General features: G+C 36.7%; 1 protein-coding gene across 1 annotated transcript; it reads right to left on the bottom strand.

Moving 5' to 3' along the window:
• Positions 1-361: 361 nt before the first annotated feature.
• On the bottom strand, positions 362-22780 carry LOC110066738 (exocyst complex component 5-like). The gene is made up of 20 exons (XM_089295481.1): positions 22597-22780; positions 19943-20185; positions 18837-19031; positions 18222-18286; positions 18071-18099; positions 16772-16881; positions 11880-11924; positions 10644-10787; positions 10185-10264; positions 9350-9460; positions 9030-9128; positions 8413-8557; positions 7775-7883; positions 7089-7212; positions 6526-6612; positions 5786-5894; positions 4237-4393; positions 3465-3523; positions 3205-3306; positions 362-2751 (listed from the first exon to the last, which is right to left on the bottom strand). The coding sequence occupies exons 1-20, from the start codon at positions 22618-22620 to the stop codon at positions 2665-2667; spliced, it is 2124 nt and encodes a 707-aa protein (XP_089151607.1). The 5' UTR covers positions 22621-22780; the 3' UTR covers positions 362-2664.
• Between the last annotated feature and the right edge of the window lie 18 nt (positions 22781-22798).

The following is a 22798-nucleotide window of genomic DNA, read 5'->3' as shown; positions in this document are numbered from 1 at the left end:
GTCAGTGAAGAAGTAAAACAAAGGCCTAACAAGGGCTCGGATCATGTCTAAATAAATAAAACAAGAAAACATTAACTGACATTTTCTGTAGCTTCCATCCTGAGAAAATAAAAATCTCTCTGAAAGCACACACGTAAATAGACCACTTTCGTGTTTCCTCTTGCCTATCTGTCAAAACGAATCTTCGTGCGAAACCATTCATATGGAAATGCGTTCCGCCTAAAGGTTCATTTTCATGCGAATCAAACTCATTTTCATATGAAAGGTTTTGCACGGGGGCTGCTTTTGGAACAGAGGCACCAGGTAACTCGGAAATGATCTATTGAACTATATGTTCTCCACACTATTGCATAGAATTCACTTTCCCTTCGAAATTACTAGCTTTATTTATTAGATGTACTGGAACATCCGGCGGTTGAGTCTGCATAAATCCGCCAAATAGTGCTGAAATATACAACCACCTCGTAGGCTGTTTCCAAGCAGTTTTTGACAGTTTAAAATTTACATCAAACATTTCCAAATACCAAAACCTAGCCAACTGCTAAAGAAACCTTCAATTTATCACAAGCCAACAAGTACAACATTTCATTGTTTCGTTCTGTTCTAGGCCTTTCCACAAATATCAAGTAAAATTGTCTAAATATCTTTCCGGTGATTCTGCAAAAAATTCTAAATATCACAAAGCTTTTTCTGAATATCTTGAAAACCCTTTAACTATCTCTTATTTTGGTTTTAAAAACAAACTGATTTTGAAGTAATATATCAAACGTGAAAGACCGTGTTTGACCACATTTCCAAACACCGAGAAGAGAGTTGAAAATTTTTGACGAACTTCGAGGTGTTTGAAAATGTGGTCAAACACTGTTTTGGGTACTTGATATATCTTCACAATCGACTCAATCGAAACAAAGTAGTGGCAATAATTATGTAGTCACCCTAAAATCCCACGCAAGTGCAGGAACGATTATTTGCTACTTTAGAAACTATCCAAATAATTCTTAATTTGAAGAGTGTCCATATTAACAAGTAATTTACGCATTTCAGTGCGCAATGTTACAGACTTCAAGATATTTGGGGCCTGTTTCTCGAAGGTCCAGAAAAGTTTTCGCACCCGGAAAGCCATAGCAATATCTTAAACCCTATGATAAGAACGCTGTTTTATCCATATATTCTTAATATGAACAGAGGTTCTCTTCATATAAGGAGTTTCAGACGTATACACCTCTCTGTTTTTAGATACAGATTAACTAAAATTGGCTTTTCGGGCCTGAAAAGTTTCCGGGGCTTTCGAGAAACGGGCCCCTGAACGGTTGACTTCGAGGACGATTATATATTATTGATGGGTGGAACAATGAGTCCAATCCGTTGAAAATAATTGGAAGACAAAAATTTCAAGGACTACCAAAGACTTGGCCTGCGGCCAAGTCCAATTTTGGTAGTCTTCTCATCCAATTAACTCCAAATTGGACAATACGTAGTCCTGTTACATATACTAAAACCACAAAGGAGAAGGGAAGTTCTTTTTTGGGGGGGTAACTGACAGCCCTTCCTATTTTCTTGCAAAAGGCTAAGAGCTGACCATGAAGAACAAATGGCGAACATAGCTGCTGAAGATGTAACTCAGAACATATTCAAGCACGATCGATTACAGTTACTAGGCATATTACCGGCAACCCTAGCCCAGGTTGTATTTCTCGCAGCCCTGAACACTTTTCTCTCCTTAACAGCATCACTGAGCAATACTTGGTTCTAATCGCTCTTCATAAAGTGACATCTATCTATCTTCCAACAAAACTTTTCTTTCGATGTCTTAAACCAAGGATAATAGAATGGGTTATCCTCCCTTCAGTGTTACAGTTATGTTAATAGCCTACGGGGAAATAACTGAAAGAGCGCCAGAAATGGCTTATTTGCAGTCTGCAATCTCCGTTCTTTACTCTAACTCCTCTCTAAATTCTATTCTATACCGCTGAAAGATAAGTGAAGTGAGACAAGCTGTGAGGGAAAGGATCAGTGAAGTAGCTGGCGAAATGAAAGAAGGTAAGAGGGACTGATGAACAGAATGCGTGGTACCGCACAGTGTGTTCACTTTATCAAGCCGGCTTTCTTATTCTGCCCGGGCTTAATAAATCGGCAAGAGAAGATTCCTAGCATAGCAAGTCTGTCAAGAATTGACGAGGTGTTAAAAATCCCTCTTATTAAAAAAAGTATAATTCTTTGCGGTGATGTGGTGACCCTTGATAGCATGAAGTTCAAATTCAAATTTCGTTTCACGTTGCTTATAGCCTTATTAACCAGTTCCTTCTGGTAATAAAATAGTTTATTCTCGTTACCTACATCTTGACATTCTATTGAAATTGTAAAGAGAAATCAAATGTTGATCCCTTTTAGAGTACAATGATTCAAAGCCTACTCCGCAGACGTCCTCTCTTTGGTGACTGCACAAAGAAACTGGGAACGAATTTATCAACCTGTGACGTCACATAATGACGTCAGGATTCAGCGAGAAGGAATTAGAAGCCCCTAAAAAATTGACTAAATTATTCGTTTCCACGTTTCAGTCTCCCCTGTTACCGGATGAAGTGAGCCTTGGTTCACTTGTATCATTGAATAATGAGCAGGTCCACTGATTTGAACAGGACAGTGAAGAAGTCAATTTTAGTTTCACATGAAGTGTTTGGCAAGTTTGGCAGTTCTGTAGTCAACTCGAAGTTGTACAAACTGTTGAAGAACAGCTTTGTCCAGCATTGCCTAAGAGACACAATAGGATAAACTTCAGTGAGACACATACCCGCACGGACTAGCATTTCCAACCCAGGCGCGCCAACGGATTGCCAACTCTACATTGCAGTATTGGTTCTGCCGAGAATGTGGCAGTATATCTAATACTTTATCTTTTACAGTAAAACTATCTGGAACTTAATCATTGTCCCTTATTATATTTTTTCAGTCACATACTATCGGCTTTCTCGAACTCCCGACATCTCGAACTATTTTTCGTTTCCCTTAAGAGTTCGAGATAGCGGCGTTCAACTGTAGTTCATGCGGACTTTTGTTACAACGTGTTCATATTTATAAGCAGGGAAAAGATGCTAAGGAGTCTTTAGAACAAAGAGATTTGACAACAAAATAATGACATAGTGTTGCAGCAATGCGGGCGAAAACCAACAACGCGCACGTACATGCGCGCATATACAAACGTACCAACTGCTCCTCTGAACAAACTTGCTTGAGGTTTTCAGGTTGAACGACCAATAAGTTCGTTAGTGAGTACAACTTGTCGAATAATTTTACTAGCAGCGGGATCTGAAAAACGAGGAATAATTCTCATTTAGAGTATATCATTTAAGTGATGAGAACAATTTTCGAGCTCTACTGATCATTCCGCGTGGTGCCTCCTAGTCATCAGAATTTGTCGATTATTCGGGATCCTAGAGAAAGTTCGATCTTAAATAAACTAGTACCTTGAACGCCTTAATACAGCTTCTGTACTCACTGATGTCACAGATTGCCACCATTCCTCCTATAATCAAAAAGCAACAACACTGTTCAAAAGTCTCCCATGACGAAATGTTTGTAGATTGTTGGAATTCAGTTATTCTCATCTTTAGTCCTACAACACCGTGTAACTGGTCAAAGGATGTTATCTAGTCTTTTCTTTATCTTTTTAGGGAACTTAAGTAATAACGACGGTGACGGTGAGGACCACACCTTTTATAGAATATGTAGTTACTGTAATGACAGTGTTCTGTTGTGACTAAAAATACGAAATACTAGCCGTTGTAGTTCACGTTCTCCAAAGTATGCAGAATTTGTTCGATTGTTATTCTGCATAACGCGTCTGTCCATTTGATGAACTTTCTGGTTGGTGAGTTTCTCGTTACTATTGCCGTCGTGGTTTGTTACACCCTTTTTGGGACGTCACGCAACGGAGCTTCCCCGTAGAGACCAGCGTTAGGTCAGTGACCATTAATACAACGTACCTACTGTTCCTCATGCAGTCGGAGTAAAAAGACACGTTCCTTCCAGGAGGGGGGGGGGGGGAGAGGGGGTGGGAGCTATCTTAGCAGGGACAATTCTTCCCCCGTGAAACACGAGAGTGTGGACCCCAAAACCTCCACACTAGTCACAGACTATTGTCCTCACAAGCAGACACGCTGGGTTCCCACCTAGAAATTACAGAAACAAAAGAAAAAAGCAACAAGGAGACGAGACGGTAAAACGAATACTGCTAACCTATTGACGTGTACTGAAACTGTTGTAGATGTTCAAACAACTGACGGTGAAATCGCGTGCCGAACTCCGTCAGAACCGATTCCAAGTTCTTTCCATCCAGTGAGCCCTGGATAGATGTCAACTGAGAGTAAACGAAATCACAGGTCTTGGCACACGCCTGCAATCACAGAATAACATAAAACGATTTACTCATACCTACTTACTATTCTGTATCAATTGAATTCCTACAGGCAGAGGGGCGCACCGCAACCGAAATGCGGCAGTCCTAGCAAAAAAGGCTCTTTCCGCATCCGGATCTCGACTTCTTTACAGTATAAGATTACAATGCCTCGTGATGTATTGTTTCTGTCGTCTAGCTACAATATGTCAGCGACAGAGGTGTCTAACACACCGTAAATAGCCATACATTTCTCAACCGACTGTCTATTCAAATTAATTCTGTTCATATTTCTGCTGCAAAACAGGGAGCCCTCACATCCGTTCAGAATATGAATAAAAGATCAACCTACCTTTATCGCGCGTGTTTTGTGTTTTGTGGCGGCCATTTTAAATTTTAAATAAGCGGTCTACAAGTGCGAGGTCAGCTCCGAGCAGGCTCTGAGCGATTTCCGTAATTTCGGTCTCAGACCTCGCACTAGCAGACCGCGCGCGTTTTAAAAAATTTAAAATGGTCCCCACAAAACACAAAACAGACCGAGAAAGGTAGGTTGATCTTTTATTCATATTCTAAACGGATGTGAGGGCTCCCTGTCCTGCAGTGATTGTATCGCAGGAGTTCGCAGGAGAACCCTTTCCGAAATCGCTCGCCATCTTTTAAAGTAAATACTGCGAATAGATTTGTGAGTGAAATATTGAAGGGTGCTGATAACCGAACAGTAGATAAAAGTCGTCTACAGAGATTACCGTAACTTCATTTAAAAAAAGCGGGATTCGTGAAGTCGAGTTATCCCATACCTCATCTTTCTTCGCGACAGGTGCATAGCTAAACCCGATTATGAGTACGTGTGTTATCTGCGACGGCGAAAAAAGAAAGCCCTTCTTTCAGTCATCTGGGGCGTTCATACGAAAGCCCGACCAGTAAAACGTCTAAGCAGAAGAACATGATAATAGAGTTGTTTGCGTAGTCAGGGAAAAGCGTAACGATCTCATACATGAAGGATGACATATGTCAGTACACAAGAACAACAGCACTTAACATTAACTTACACACCTTTCCGAGCATACTACTACACCTAAAACCGAACTACAGAGCGGTTTTTCAATTGAGTGTCGAAATTAATCAGGAAATTACTTTGGTTCTAGTTTTGGTTTCACTACGGTTTGAGATTGGCTGAGTACTGACTCTAACTGGTAAGTAATTGGCTTGGTTTTGGTTTTGGTTTGATGACACTCAATTGAAAACTTCTCTATCCGACCAAAACCACCATGCTGTCGTGTAACATCACCGTGTGGCTGGAAAAGACAAAAACTTCTCACTTATTGTGTGGCTGAACAATATGTAATTTTTTCTATAAATGCTTTCTTTCAAGTTCCAAGATAAATCCATTACCATTGTCCGTTCCACGAGTCCTACTCCGTGTTCCTCGGGTCTGAAGTCGGATTTCTTCTGCTCTGTTGACATAATATTCTTTATCCAGCCTGTCATTGAAGTGAGTATCCTGCAGAGGAGAATCCGCACAAATTACAACATTACACTGACCAGTATCTAAATTCTCCTCACAAAATAAACACATCATCAAGAAGGCAGGTGATAAGAATATAGAATATCATCAACTATAGGCACTGTCTTCATCTACTGGTCTCTTAATTCTAACATGCTTAAAGGTTATGTGTAACAGCACCCACTTTGTGTACCTACCGCACCTAAATTCGCAATTAGCCAACCACAGGCCTTGTAAACTGTTCAGATTTCGTTCGATATCAAGACACTAAACTCATATGGCTGGATTTTTGGCCAAATTTGAGTAGTAATCGAGCCTTTTTAGTACGCTTCGTATGCATATCAGGCTCGTATGATCTCGCCAAGGGTTTTTTGTCTTGCCAGCGTCTCGTCAAAATACGAAACACAGCTGGATCAAACTAGCACGGTAGACCGTGGAAGCGTACTCTGCTACCCCGCTTGGCTTTAAACACGCTGCTGGTATGCCATGAAATTTTGCCACAATTTCCTCAATATACACAATTCCCTTCAGCAAAATAATTGTCTACCAAGGTTCATAATCCAAGCAGTGGGTAACACTGGCAAGCTTGCGGAGAAGAGATGCGCGCTTTATTATCAAGACTGCTTACCGGTCTATACCGGAGTCCAGTTTACTTTCCATCATACCCATCACCTCTTTCTTTTTCCGGACACAGTCTGCATACACGGGTGAAGACCTGTGGTGAGATAACAAGTTAAACTAGCATGAAATACCTGGAGTCTAAACTTGGGTAGCCTGCGAGCAGGCTCAAGTTAGAGTACAAGCGCGCGCGGCGTAGCCGAGTGCGCAAAATCGAGCGGTTCGGACATCCGTAAGTTCCAGTTCAAATACAAAATCTAATCCCTGATCGACAGGGATGGTTTTTCAATATTTGATTACCTGAAATACCACCTCTAGTAGGCTTAATACCTTCAATTATTTCTTCGTGTAATATTTCGTCACGATTCAGAATTTGTTCTTGGTTCAAAGAAAAAGAAGAAATAAAGGAAGGTTGGGATTTAACGTATGCGGTTACGAAAGTCTGATCGTTCCACAGTGTGGTGGATCGTCTTAGAAAACGGTCAGATCAGGTGAAAACACCAGCTAATATTTCCAGCCAGAAGCATATAATGGGTTATATGCTTCTGGTCCAGCAGTTAATATGATACTTACGCTACTAGTCCTATGACACAGTCAGTGAAATGTTTCTCCAGCAAATGAAAGATAGCATTCGCTTGTTCCGATACTTTAAAAAACAGACTCTCTGGGGGAGATTTAGGTTCTGCTGGCGGTATTGCTATCAAATAAAAACAGTCTTTGTTAGGAAAAAGGAAATTACGAAACTGAACGAAACAAGACGTTCTAGAAAAGCCAGGTGTTCACCAGTGTTGGTGAAAATGGTGGTTCAACTTTCAAATTAAAAATGGTGGTGTTCTAGCCAAATCATAGGGGCACTAGCAATCACTAGCAAGACATCGAACATATTTTATTGACGGAAACCTTACTATAATGGTCTAATTTTGTTAAAAACAAGCATATAAGTGCCCTGAAGCTATAGAAGGAGAGATGTAACTGGTATGCAAGCACTGGATTTTGATGTCAAAAGTATTGAAAAAAAACGTTTTCAACTTTGTTTCTCCATCTTGTTCCGGAAGCAAGAGAATGTACTCAAGCATAAGTGTAATACTGTGTAGACTGAAAATGTATCAAAATCACCGTCACAGTGTCCCTTAAAAAAGTTGCACGGTGTTTTGGCCCTCTATTTGTCACGCAGCACTGCGTTGTGGGACAAAGAGAGGGCCAGAACTGGACAAGACATCGTTGTACAAAACTGTGTAATCACCAAATAACTGACATACCTTGCAAGGTCACGTTGAGGGCATAGTCTATGTGTTCAATACACAGATGATAGAGTAGCTTTAGATAGATTTCCACTCCATTAGCCGCAATGTCTGACGGAGAAGACAACTACAAGAAACACACAGGTTCACTTTTACTGTACATACTGTTCATAAACCTGTAACAAAAGAGGACACATTATCTTGCTAAATTTCAAAACCCTTGAATTGCTCGCCTCAAATACAAACTATCTTTTATCTCCCTTTGCCTTCGTTTGTCACTCCAACTTCCCAATGTGTTCGAGTCTATGTTGTTCCAAGAATCTCATGAATAAATAAATAAATAAATAAATGAATAAATGAATGAATGAATCAATAAATAAATAAATAAATAATCATTTAGATATTAACAGCATTTTCCTTGTTTCTGACAAGTTTTAGAAACATAAGTGGAAGTTTGGGTGAACGAGACATGCTGTGGAAGCACAAACCGATAGAAAGAAAGATAAGCAAAAGGCTTGGGCAATTTTGAGAGATTTTTCAATTGATGTTTCTCACAGAGTAAATCGTCATTAGTATTATCATGGGATTACCCCTACCCAAAATGGTGGAAATAAAACTGTCTGCTGATTCTCATTTCTCTGTATTAGCCTTCTTACCAGCTCACATCTTTTCAGAGCCATTTTGTTTTCTTGCAGAAGACTGACAGCAACATCTTGAGAGAGCAGAGTATCTCTGCTGGAGTCTAAGGAATGTGTCTGTATCCTGAGTGGAATTCTTTTGGTAAATTCCTGGCTTAGGAGACTGCGAGCAAGATAGGTGACTCTGATTAGATTAGTGATCAGCATAAGCATTCCCCACAGGTAACTCTAAGAGTCTGGGGACCATCAGTTATTGAATTACTGTCATGGAATTGTTCATTGAATTATTGTTACTCCCTCTTGATCAGATTTCTGGTTCTCAGACTGAATCATATAAGAGTCACTCGTGAAGGAGTTGAATTACATTAACAGGCATTAATTTGAGAAATGTGTTATCACTCCTTCAAAATTATCAGGGTATTTCATGCACAAAGCATATATTTGTGCCCAAATACTGGGAGGGATGTGATTAAAGCTCATCCAAAACTGCACCAAATATGTCCAGTGCAAAAATGTTTTATTCTTACACCTGAAAGTTGAAAGAAAAGAAGACAGATGCTATGGGAAAAAATAGCTGTCATCATCAAAACTCATCACATAATTCAGTTGTATAAGGTAGATTACAATTAACGTACCCTGCTCCAGTAGGTCTATCTCTTTTTTCATGGTTTATAGAACGGTAATACTTCTCTAAGATAGCACTTGATTTCTCTGATAGGAAGTCTAGCTCTGTTCTGGTAGACAGAAAAAAAACAGGATGACTAAATCAACAGTTTGTTTGTTTAGAGTTCTTACTATTTTGATGGTGGACATGAGATTCATAGTTTACTGCAACTCCATTGCAGGGGAATAACGGTGCTTGATACACACTGGTTGATATTTAAAAAGCTGTATGATTGGCTAAGGGCTGGAAACCATTCCCTGGTTTTTATTTTTAAACAGTATAGATACTTACTTGATATATGATGACAAATATTTGCTGAACAAGTTTTTTCTCAATCTTTCCAGAAAATTAGAATCTGATCCAAGCTTGTAAACAGACAGTTTTTCTCCAAGCTTCTTTGCCCTGCAGAAAAAAAAAGGATATGGGAGAGAATATCAAGTGAATACCCTCCTATTTCCATAAAAGTGTAGATGGTTTACCAATTTCCGGAGGGGGGGGGGGGAATTCCCATATAAAAATGACAGGGGTGCTTGTCATACCTCTTAGGGATTAAAAAAGCAGTTTTGGTGCCTCTTAGGGTGTTCAGCCTCAAAAACGTCCACAGCAGGAGCTTTTGCAGTACCTTTTAGGGTATTGAGCAGAAAAAAATATGACAGGACATGGTGTGTTGTTTTAGAATTGGTACCTCTTAGGGGTGAAAAAAACAAAATTTAAGCCACAACCACAAAACAGGACCTTGGTACCTCGTAAGGGTTCTTTTACAAATTTCTAACAAGCACCCCATCCTTTTTATACAGGAGGCCCCCCGCCCTCCACCCCGGGTACAAACCAGGCTTACAAAGGCAAGTGTAGCAACTGTACACAAATGACTCTGTAAGAATTTATGGCTTATCACCTTAGAGTTAAAACCAAATTTATTGACTTGAAGTTTAACTCTGAGCAGGCAGTAAAAAAGCTCATTCATAAAAGAAACTATCAATATTGTATTGTCAAGCACACCGAAAGAAAATAGTAAAGCAAAATATCAACTAGAAGATATTTTCTCAATGTACTGATAAATTCTCAGAGCTTATGTTCAAAGACAAGTGTGGTAATCAGTAAGGAGAATTTCCATGCTGAGAATTACCTTTCATATAATGTCTGTAGGTTCTTCAGTGATTGTTCTTTATCTGAACCATAGCTCTGTAGCTTTGAATCAACATGTTTCTGTAACAAACAAAATTGTAAAATCCAATTTGTTTAAGGAACTATAAGCTCTGGTTTGCAATTTTATGAATAAGGCATTCGTGCTTCAGGTTAGCAATATTTGTTCATGTATCCTTTGAAAGTAAAAGGTTAATCTTGGCCATTTACCATTAACTGGGGACACTGTATTGTGTTCTTGAGCAAGGCACTTAACTCTTGCAGTGCCTCTATCCACCCAAATATGTATAAATGGGTACTGGCAAATGAAATGCTGAGGGATAACCCAGTGATGCACTGGCATCCCATCTAGGGAGAGTAAAACATACTCCTAGTTGCTTCATTCTACTGAAACCAAGCTAATCATCAGCCTCGAAGGATCCCACGCATGAGTTTTTCATACCTTTAGAACATCCTCATGTATATTCTGTACCATCTTGCCCATTACAACCTCAGCATTATTACCAAACACCTTGTCCACCATGCTGTGAACACATTCACAAAGCGGCATCACATCTTGAAACACATCTGCAGCACGGAACTGCCCCTAGTGAAACATTACACACATGCAGTAACTAACATTATAACCCATCAAATATTTTTGCTTGAGCGCAAGTGGCTTAAACGTGTCACATGACCAAATATTACCCAGCTAAAACTGGGGAATATCCGAGAATATTCCCTAATTTTCGAAACTGCGTGAGTTGCAAAAAATATTTGAAGGATAATAAACACAATAGTCTCCATTTGACTTTGAAAATAAGCTCAGATATTTGTCCTTGGACATTTTCTGTTCCTTGAAGCTCACAGATTTCCTTGAGCAAAGTGTTCGCTTCTTGGAACAGATAATGTCCATGGACAAATATTGCAGCATATTTTCGTGCCAAATGGAGACTATTGTTTATTTACCTACACCAAACAGGTAGAGCAGTCTTACTTCAAGACTATCTTATTATGATAGCCACTTTCTTTTGGAACAAAAAAAAGTTAATCAGATAATTTCTAATTTAGGAATCTATTAAATACAACCAGATTTTAGTTGCAAGCTGCTCTTTGAATTAATTAGTAAGAGTTATCCTTAAACTTGTGAATCAAACCCTAGAATGCAATCATTAAAATTAAATCTATTGTGCTGTACTTCTATTATTTGAACTTTTCATCAAATGTACTACAAGATTATTCTAACTAAGCATTAGGATAAGATTGTCAAAAATATATGTACCTGCATGTGTTCATTCAAATAAAAGCAATTGAGCAATACTTAAAAGTAGCATTAATTATTCTATGCAAGGTACTGCAACTCCATGTTTTGGGTCTGTGATTAAAACACCAGATAGAAAATGTACAAGGTCATTTAAATGAAAGTTATTGAGCATTGGTATGAATCTAGCAGCATTCTATCATGGATACCATTTTCTTATTAGCTACACTACTCACACTATCAATTCTGTAAATTGTAAATAGTGAGTAGTCCAGCTCAGTGTGCAGTTGTTAACAAAATGGTGGCTGCTTCTTTGCAGTTTCAAAGCATCCATAACAAGGATTTAGATAAAGATTTGAGTAACTAGAAGATTTACAATTACATTATTTGCCCTTGAAGACTTCGCAGTGTACAGCAAATTCAATACTTGGCAAATACCTTTTGACTTTGCTTGATAAAAGAATCAATACACTGGGAGTAGCCCTGTAGAGATGGAGTTAACATTACATTTGACTTAATAATCAAGTATAATTAATTGAATGTGTAGTCTTGCAAGTGATACCAGAACAGTGAGGGTGCAAGTGCAACTTGCTATGATTAAATGAATGTCATTCTTTCAAGAGAAATGACTGAGATTAATGTCTGTTGTCATTGTACTACGGAGAAAAGATAACCTGATTTCACCATCAGAAATAATAAAAGCTGTTTTTCCTTCATTCCTGATCTCAATAAAGAAGCTAGTCAATAACAAGACTTGCTCCAGAGTTCTCCAGGCTATGCCTCAAACTAATCCTACAGTATGCTTCTCTCAAGCTGTTCAAATTCCTGCAAGCATCCATAAGTCAATAAATGCACATTTAAAACATGAACCAGTCAAATTAATATATTTGAGTTCAAATACTTCACTCATTTACATCTTTACACAAGGTTAGTTGTAGTGGAAGAATGACTATGTAATTATTTCTACTTTTCAGTTTGTCTATTTTAATTACAGACAGGCTAAAACTAACAGGTGTATAAAACAAGCTGTATGTCTGCGTGGCTTCAACAGTGCAATATTGCAACAGTACAATAATGGAACATTACAATACTGCAACAGTACAATGCAACAGCACAATAACGCAACAGTACAATAATGCAACAGCAAAATAATGCAACAGCACAATAATGCCACAGCACAATAATGCCACAGCACAATAATGCCACAGCACAATAATGCCACAGCACAATAATGCCACAGCACAATAATGCCACAGCACAATAATGCCACAGCACAATAATGCCACAGCACAATAATGCCACAGCACAATAATGCCACAGCACAATAATGCAACAGCACAATAATGCAACAGTACAATAATGCAACAGCATAATAATGCCACAGCACAATAATGCAACAGTAAAATAATGCAACAGCACAATAATGCAACAGCATAATAATGCAACAGCACAATGCAACAGTACAATAATGTAACAGCACAATAATGACACAGTACAATAATGCCACAGCACAATAATGCAACAGTAAAATAATGCAACAGCACAATAATGCAACAGTACAATAATGCAACAGCACAATAATGCAACAGCACAATAATGCAACAGTACAATAATGTAATAGCACAATAATGCAACAGTAAAATAATGCCACAGCACAATAATGCAACAGTAAAATAATGCAACAGCACAATAATGCAACAGTACAATAATGCAACAGCACAATAATGCAACAGCACAATAATGCAACAGCACAATAATGCAACAGTACAATAATGTAACAGCACAATAATGCAACAGTAAAATAATGCCACAGCACAATAATGCAACAGTAAAATAATGCAACAGCACAATAATGCAACAGTACAATAATGCAACAGCACAATAATGCAACAGTACAATAATGTAACAGCACAATAATGCAACAGTACAATAATACCACAGCACAATAATGCAACAGTACAATAATGTAACAGCACAATAATGCAACAGTACAATAATGCAACAGCACAATGATGCAACAGCACAATAATGCAACAGCACAATAATGCAACAGTACAATAATGTAACAGCACAATAATGCAACAGTACAATAATGTAACAGCACAATAATGCAACAGTACAATAATGCAACAGTACAATAATGCAACACCACAATAATGCAACAGTACAATAATGCAACAGCACAATGATGCAACAGCATAATAATGCAACAGCATAATAATGCCACAGCATAATAATGCCACAGCACAATAATGCCACAGCACAATAATGCAACAGTACAATAGTGTAACAGCACAATAATGCAACAGTACAATAATGCAACAGCACAATGATGCAACAGCACAATAATGCAACAGCACAATAATGCAACAGTACAATAATGTAACAGCACAATAATGCAACAGTACAATAATGCAACAGTACAATAATGTAACAGCACAATAATGCAACAGTACAATAATGCAACAGCACAATGATGCAACAGCATAATAATGCAACTGCATAATAATGCCACAGCATAATAATGCCACAGCACAATAATGCAACAGCACAATAATGCAACAGCATAATAATGTAACAGCACAATACAACAGCACAATAATGCAACAGCATAATAATGTAACAGCACAATAATGCAACAATACAATAATGTAACAGCATAATAATGCAACAGCACAATAATGCAACAGTACAATAATGTAACAGCACAATAATGCTACAGTAAAATAATGCCACAGCACAATAATGCAACAGTAAAATAATGCAACAGCACAATAATGCAACAGCACAATAATGCAACAGCACAATAATGCAACAGTACAATAATGTAACAGCACAATAATGCAACAGTACAATAATGCAACAGCACAATGATGCAACAGCATAATAATGCAACTGCATAATAATGCCACAGCATAATAATGCCACAGCACAATAATGCAACAGCACAATAATGCAACAGCATAATAATGTAACAGCACAATACAACAGCACAATAATGCAACAGCATAATAATGTAACAGCACAATAATGCAACAATACAATAATGTAACAGCATAATAATGCAACAGCACAATAATGCAACAGTACAATAATGTAACAGCACAATAATGCTACAGTAAAATAATGCCACAGCACAATAATGCAACAGTAAAATAATGCAACAGCACAATAATGCAACAGCACAATAATGCAACAGCACAATAATGCAACAGTACAATAATGTAACAGCACAATAATGCAACAGTACAATAATGCAACAGCACAATGATGCAACAGCATAATAATGCAACTGCATAATAATGCCACAGCATAATAATGCCACAGCACAATAATGCAACAGCACAATAATGCAACAGCACAATAATGCAACAGCACAATAATGCAACAGCACAATAATGCAACAGCATAATAATGTAACAGCACAATAATGCAACAGTACAATAATGTAACAGCACAATAATGCAACAGTACAATAATGCAACAGCACAATGATGCAACAGCATAATAATGCAACTGCATAATAATGCCACAGCACAATTATGCCACAGCACAATAATGCAACAGCACAATAATGCAACAGCACAATAATGCAACAGCATAATAATGCAACAGCACAATAATGCAACAGCACAATAATGCAACAGCATAATAATGTAACAGCACAATAATGCAACAGCACAATAATGCAACAGCACAATAATGCAACACCACAATAATGCAACAGTACAATAATGAAACAGCATAATAATGCCACAGCACAATAATGCAACAGTAAAATAACGCAACAGCAAAATAATGCAACAGTACAATAATGCAACAGCATAATAATGTAACAGCACAATGCAACAGCACAATAATGCAACAGCACAATAATGCAACAGCATAATAATGTAACAGCATAATAATGCAACAGTACAATAATGCAACAGCATAATAATGTAACAGCACAATAATGCAACAGCACAATAATGCAACAGCACAATAATGCAACACCACAATAATGCAACAGTACAATAATGAAACAGCATAATAATGCCACAGCACAATAATGCAACAGTAAAATAACGCAACAGCAAAATAATGCAACAGTACAATAATGCAACAGCATAATAATGTAACAGCACAATGCAACAGCACAATAATGCAACAGCACAATAATGCAACAGCATAATAATGTAACAGCATAATAATGCAACAGTACAATAATGCAACAGCATAATAATGTAACAGCACAATAATGCAACAGCACAATAATGCAACAGCACAATAATGCAACACCACAATAATGCAACAGTACAATAATGAAACAGCATAATAATGCCACAGCACAATAATGCAACAGTAAAATAACGCAACAGCAAAATAATGCAACAGTACAATAATGCAACAGCATAATAATGTAACAGCACAATGCAACAGCACAATAATGCAACAGCACAATAATGCAACAGCATAATAATGTAACAGCATAATAATGCAACAGTACAATAATGCAACAGCATAATAATGTAACAGCACAATGCAACAGCACAATAATGCAACAGCACAATAATGCAACAGCATAATAATGTAACAGCATAATAATGCAACAGTACAATAATGAAACAGCATAATAATGCCACAGCACAATAATGCAACAGTAAAATAACGCAACAGCAAAATAATGCAACAGTACAATAATGCAACAGCATAATAATGTAACAGCACAATGCAACAGCACAATAATGCAACGGTACAATAATGCAACAGTACCATAATGCCACAGTACCATAATGCAACAGTACCATAATGCCACAGTACAATAATGCAACAGTACAATAATGCAACAGCACAATAATGCAACAGCACAATAATGCAACAGTACAATAATGCAACAGCACAATAATGCAACAGCACAATAATGCAACAGCACAATAATGCAACAGTACAATAATGCAACAGCACAATAATGCAACAGCACAATAATGCAACAGCACAATAATGCAACAGCACAATAATGCAACAGCACAATAATGCAACAGCAAAATAATGCAACAGCACAATAATGCAACAGCACAATAATGCAACAGCACAATAATGCAACAGTACAATAATGCAACAGTACAATAATGCAACAGTACCATAATGCCACAGTACAATAATGCAACAGTACAATAATGCAACAATACAATAATGCAACAGCACAATAATGCCACAGCACAATAATGCAACAGCACAATAATGCAACAGCACAATAATGCCACAGTACAATAATGCAACAGTACCATAATGTTAGCCTGTGATCATGCCCTCCTGTTCTATAATAAGCCGCCCAAGACAACACATACCTTAAATGGAAGTAAAGTTTCAGCACAGTTTCTCATCCTAGCAATACTCCCCTGATGATGGGCATCTTCAAATTCTTCAATCAGAGCCTCTTCCACTTTATCATGGCACTCTGTATATATCAATGCAAGGTAAAATAAATATATCTTATTTCCTGGTTGGGAGGTCCATATAGTGAAAAACTGTGACAGAGGTCTTGAAAATGCTGCCTGAGGCTGCAGGCTGGAGGCGGCATTTTCAAGCCTAAGGTCACTCTATGGACCAACCATAGCCAGTAAAAAACTTATTGGCACCAAATCTCAAATCAGCAGGTTCATCTTTCCCTCCAAGATGTTTTATTTGGAATATTATCCAAACCATGCCCTTTACTCAACTTACTGAACTATTTTATAATCATTGGTAAACTACTTATATGGGATTGCAGAAGATGCCAAATTCAACCCACAATTCAAGGATTTCGTACTAAAATTGCCATCAAATATGAAACGGAAAGTAAGATCAAAAAGAAAGATTATTCTTTAAAAAAGTGGGTACTAATCCCAAATTAATTTATGTATTATTTCTTTTTTTTTGTTAATCACGTAGATGGCGTTATTATTATTTGAACTTTTTGAACAGCATGACAACTGTAACTGTTTTTTTTTTTTTTTTTTTTTTTCTTTCTTCTTTTTGCATTGTTAAAAGCACAAAGCTAATTAAAATATTCTCCCTTCTGTTGTATCTCTCAATTTTCAAGCTTTGTAGTATTGTTAGTATTAATTTTTGTGAGCAATGTAATCGCGTTTGTATATTTCATGCGAATAATCTATTACTAAATAATCTCAGTACTGTTAGTTAATATATAAGTGTGTTCCTCTTCATTGTATATTGTAGAGTTGTTATCGTAAGCTAATTATATATTTATTTTTGATTGTAAGTTAATTGTAGATATTTTATTCTTCTGTAAGTAACTTTAATGTAAGTAACGTATGTTATTGGTAAATAAAAATAAAAAAATAAAAAAAACTTATTTCTTTTTTCCTCTCTCCCAAACCACTTTTATAATTTTTGACCTGGCAAGGATAGGAAAATCCAGACCACACTAAAAATCAATCAGATTGTAGGATATATTACCATGCTTTCTTGGAAACAAAATAAATACGTTTATTTACCCACTACCCGGGCATTAACAGCTCACTTTTTTATGTTTAAACCAAATCTTAGTTACTGTTAGGATAGCGGCATTTAAGATGCTGGGTGTGGCTTCTTGTTAAAGGTGAAGGGCTATATATACAAACATGGGAAATCAGAACTGTACTTACCTTTTATTTTGTCTTTGACAATCCCAAACCTTCAAACAAAAGAACGTCTGACTTTTCAGTTGTCATTTTGTTCACTGTGCAGAATTAACATGTAGTTCAAAAAGAACAATTCAGAAATTCAGTGTAAACTTTGTACACAGATCATTCATACCTATCTGAAGGCAGTTCTTGAGCAATCAGGGACAACTTTTGTATGATATTTGCAGCTTCATGAATCTGCAATCAAACAAATAAAAGAAGTTTAAAAAAACAGGCTCCATTATCTTCCCTTGAAGGGTCTTAACAAAGAAATTATTAAATGATTTCTAATTACAGGACAAGAAATAAAAACATTAGTAGTAATTACTTAAAAATTAAATACTTACTTAATGAACATTTGAATTTGATTGATCCATAACTGTGTGTTTCTAAAGAAACTCTTTAAAAATAAATTAATTTCTTGTACCATCCTGATTCCAATGTAATTGAGGAGTGGATAGTGCAAAGCAAAGCACAAGAATTTAACACAATTTTTGGCGGGAAATTTTTGCCTGTCTGAATACAATTTTTAATAAAACAAACTTTTCAAACCTTTTCATTCCATTTGATTGTGTCATGGAATTTCTGGAATTTTGGCTGAATGCCTTACTCTGAACAGGATTCTGCTCATCTCAGGTTATCTTAATACCTCCATGGTACTAGGGCAGGCCTGAGACTTCACTGCACTCTGGTTTACAGTGACTCTTACTACTCAAGAGTCTATGAGGATAATTAACCTTAAACGTACCTGAAATTGGCTTGTAAAAACACTTGAAACCAATTTTCCAGTGGCAAACTCATCAAAGTACCTCATGAGTTCCTGAGCCTCAAGGGCTCGTGAGCGTGGAGTGTTGATTCCCTCTAACTGGTCTCCCAAATGAACAACCTTGGTGGCAACATAATTGATCCTGTCATCTAGTTCTTGAAAAAGGCCAGAGGCAGACTACAGATGAAGAGAGAAACCCCAAAATTTGCTAGAAAAACATTTTGTTTCATAAGTCCAACTTAAAAATAAAAATAATTCTTACTGATCCCTGATTACACGTTATGTAAGCTTCATGGTAGTCTGCAGTGAAGGCGTTGTTTTGGAATGGACCACTTGATAAACCAGGATTTTGATCTCACCATCTTGGATTGTAATTGGATGGTTGACTGATGGAGGATTGAGGCTGAGGGAGTGGGGAATGGGGCACTCCACCTCACTCCTACTCCCTTGGCAAATTTTCTCTCACTCCAACCCTCTACAGTTACCAAATCCAAGATGGCAACATAATATGAAAATGTGCACTCATGCACCCAAAATACACCTGCACTGAAGGCTAGCTTCGTGGTAAACTAAAATACAAGTAAATCCGTTCAAACAAAGCCTCTAAGTTTTTGTTAGTTTTAGTGACCCTTACATTGATGATCAAAATGGTAAGACGAGGATCTACATGAAACAACTGCAACAACAACCCAAAACTAATCCTAAACAGAGCTCACCCACAAACTTTGCCCAATCAATTCCCTGTCATATTACCTAATCAGAAAAGAGCAGGCAATGAAGTATACAAAATGCCGGCTAGAACTAAACAGTCATAGTAAGACCAGTGATTATCAATTCAAATAATTAGGAGACTTTTTATAAATCTTTTTCTGACATTCAAATTAAAAAATGGCTGTCTTTATATTACTAAGCACCATTTCTGGCAGGACTAAAAGCAATACTCAAATCCAAGAGACACAAAAATTAAAACTGTCACTTGTTCCCCTGTAAAATATGTAGCTTACTGCAGAAAAAAACATACACATGTACAATAGAACAGATCTCTCATTACAGAAACCACATTTGCATGTTAGTTACATGAATAGCACCTTAAAAGTTATTTCCAGTTCTTTGGCTTTCTGCTTGTGTTCTTCCTGTTCTTTAGCACAGAGTTCCTCAAGTTTGTTTATTCTTCCTTGCATCTTTTCATCCAAAGCTGTCAATTCCTTTATAGTTTTTTCAAAAACATCAGACAAGGTTTTAGGATCAAATGCCTCTGCTCCACCCTTTGACCCTCCACCAACTACTGTGCTTGCAAGACGTTCCACATATTCATAAGCATCAAAATCTCCCTTAAGGAAGAAAGAACAAGATTTTAACAAATCTTAGCTCATCAGTAATTTTCTCCACCTAGTAGTTGTATAAATCAGAAGTGGTATATTAACTGCTGGAGGTAGCCCTGAGCTAGTCTTCCATCAAGAAAGGAGTAGTAATATTCCAAGTCACTTCATGCTACTAAACACCAACTGGATGGGTCACTAGGTCAAACATGCGGACTTAACATTTTTATATAGTGAAGTTTAGAATTTAGATAACATATAGGGATGTCATTAAATTTTGAATTGCCTGTTGACTTGATCTTCAGGCTCATAACCAACTTGTTGCTTTGTGGGTGAATTATAAATTATATCAACAATAATTGTAACACCAAAAACCCATATTTGAGGATACTTAGCCACAGCTGGTGTTATGGGTTATGGATTACAGCACTTAAAATAACAGCCCTGGATCAGATGCACCAAGCACAAGACATGTTAAAGGATTGCATTTCCATATTTGTATATCCAAGTAACTTAAAAATAAGCTTACATTACTATATTGTGATTATAAGGAGCAAAGGGTGTAACTGCATGAGTGATTTGTGTCAATCGTTATTGTTTGGTATCGAGAAAATGTCCACCTAACATTTTAAGACTCTAAAAGGTTTGCAGGTTCTCCTGACAATATCAATCAATGAAAATCAATCAATGAAAATCAATCATTGATTGTCAATCAATATAATCAAAATAATCAATAACAATTAATTGATTGATATTGATTGGTCTGACCAATCAATAACAATCGATACTCACATTCAAAATGTCTTAATTGCCATTGATTTTCATTGATTTTTATTGATATCAATAAATGGTTGTGCAAAAGTAAAAATTTGAGTTTGGCGAAACACAGGAGACTTGCACATATAATGGATGCCACTTTGACATTCATTATGTCGACTCTAGATAAACTAGAAGCCGGAGCAACCAAGAAAAAACAGAGTAGGCTACATAAACATTTTTCTTTGATGAAACCCGTCGTGTTTTCTGGAGAAACCTCATTAAATAATACTAAAACTTACAATGAAAGTTAAGTGTTGTTTGATAGCCAGAGTTCTCCCAGGAGTTCTGCCTGGGAGGCTAGGAGTGGGGTTTCATGGGGGTTTCACAATTCAGGCGTAAACTTAAAAAGTAATCGATATAACCAACAGATCATTTCAATTTTTATCAAAATTAGTTTACCAAGATGCTCAAGTAAGGTAATACATAAACATAAATCTGTTTATAGCTATAGCTTTGCACTACCAAATAAATAATCAACGCAGAACTACTAGGTTCGATTGAAGGTGTTTACAACCTCCCGGAAAAACCTGTCAAGTGATGTAAAACTATGTGGTAGATTACAACTTGTCATTAATTAATGTGAACTGAAATTCCTGGCAAAATTCAGCTGAAAATCTGTATTTTATGCATCAGGCTCATGTAAAAGATAAAGAAAATTGAGAATAGATGACGAAAAGAGTATGTAATAAAATGTCCTTTTGAGATGTTGTTAGGTTTCAGTCTCAAAACAGTCGAACATCGCTAGTTAGAAGTCATTAACTCAAAGTTTCCCTTATTTGCAGTCATTTAAAATTTGTTTATTTTATTTGCAGTTCCCCTGGTGAGTTTCAAGTTACAAGATTCGACTGAATATAAATGTTTCTGTCACAGCAAATAAACTTTATTTCAAAATCATTTGATGCTTTGAATATCTTTGTGAAACGAAATGTCGAAGTCAAGGCAGTAATACTTATAGAAAAAGAAAAAGTAATTTACTTTTAGTTTAACACACATTTTGACGAAACTATATTGTTGTAACGGATGTAAATGTGCGTCGAAAGCAAATGCAAATAAGGTTTTACTTCTTAATATGGTTCACCTTTCATATATTACGCATTTTACGGAAAATTCGCTGAAAATTTACTGAAAATTAAGAGTGCAATGATAATCAATAGTAATCCATGATAATCAATATTTGTTAATTGAAATCAATATGAATCAATGAAAATCGATACTCACACAACTTTCAGTTATTCATTTTTAATGATTTCCAATATCAACAAATTAATTGCCATTGATTAATATCGATTATTACTGAACTATTGATTGATTGAATGATTGATTTTCATTGCCTGATATCGTCGGGAGGTTCGATCTCAATATACCTTCTACATCGATTTAGAAACTTTGTCACTTAAATAGAGTGACTTACTATTATTATAATTTTTTATCAGCTGTTGCATTTAATTTATTTACTGAAATGCATTTCTCTAAAAAGTAAATGGAAAGCAATTTTCAATAAAGCAGTTTGAGGTGTTATTTCCTTGAAACATGATTTTGCACTTACAGGACGAAAGATTCAACTTTGTATTCTTAAAAGGCCTTCAAACGAGAAAATTACATACCTCAAACTCTTCAAATGTTGCCATTTTTGGATAAAAAGCAAGAGATACTCCCAGAGAAATTATATCGCTAACAAGCCCAGTTTTTAGTTCAAATTAAAAAGAATGGAAAACACCTCCTCAGTCCGCCATGTTTGTTTTCAGGTGCCGTGACAAAGTGGTAACCAGACCTCCCGGCAAAAGCTGATAGGAACGCCTTGCAAAG

The sequence above is a fragment of the Orbicella faveolata genome, unplaced genomic scaffold, assembly GCF_042242905.1.
Source record: "Orbicella faveolata isolate gen_17 unplaced genomic scaffold, um_ofav_v1 contig_26, whole genome shotgun sequence".
NCBI classification, from domain to species: Eukaryota; Metazoa; Cnidaria; class Anthozoa; order Scleractinia; family Merulinidae; genus Orbicella; species Orbicella faveolata.
This window is presented reverse-complemented; position numbering and strand designations above follow the sequence as displayed.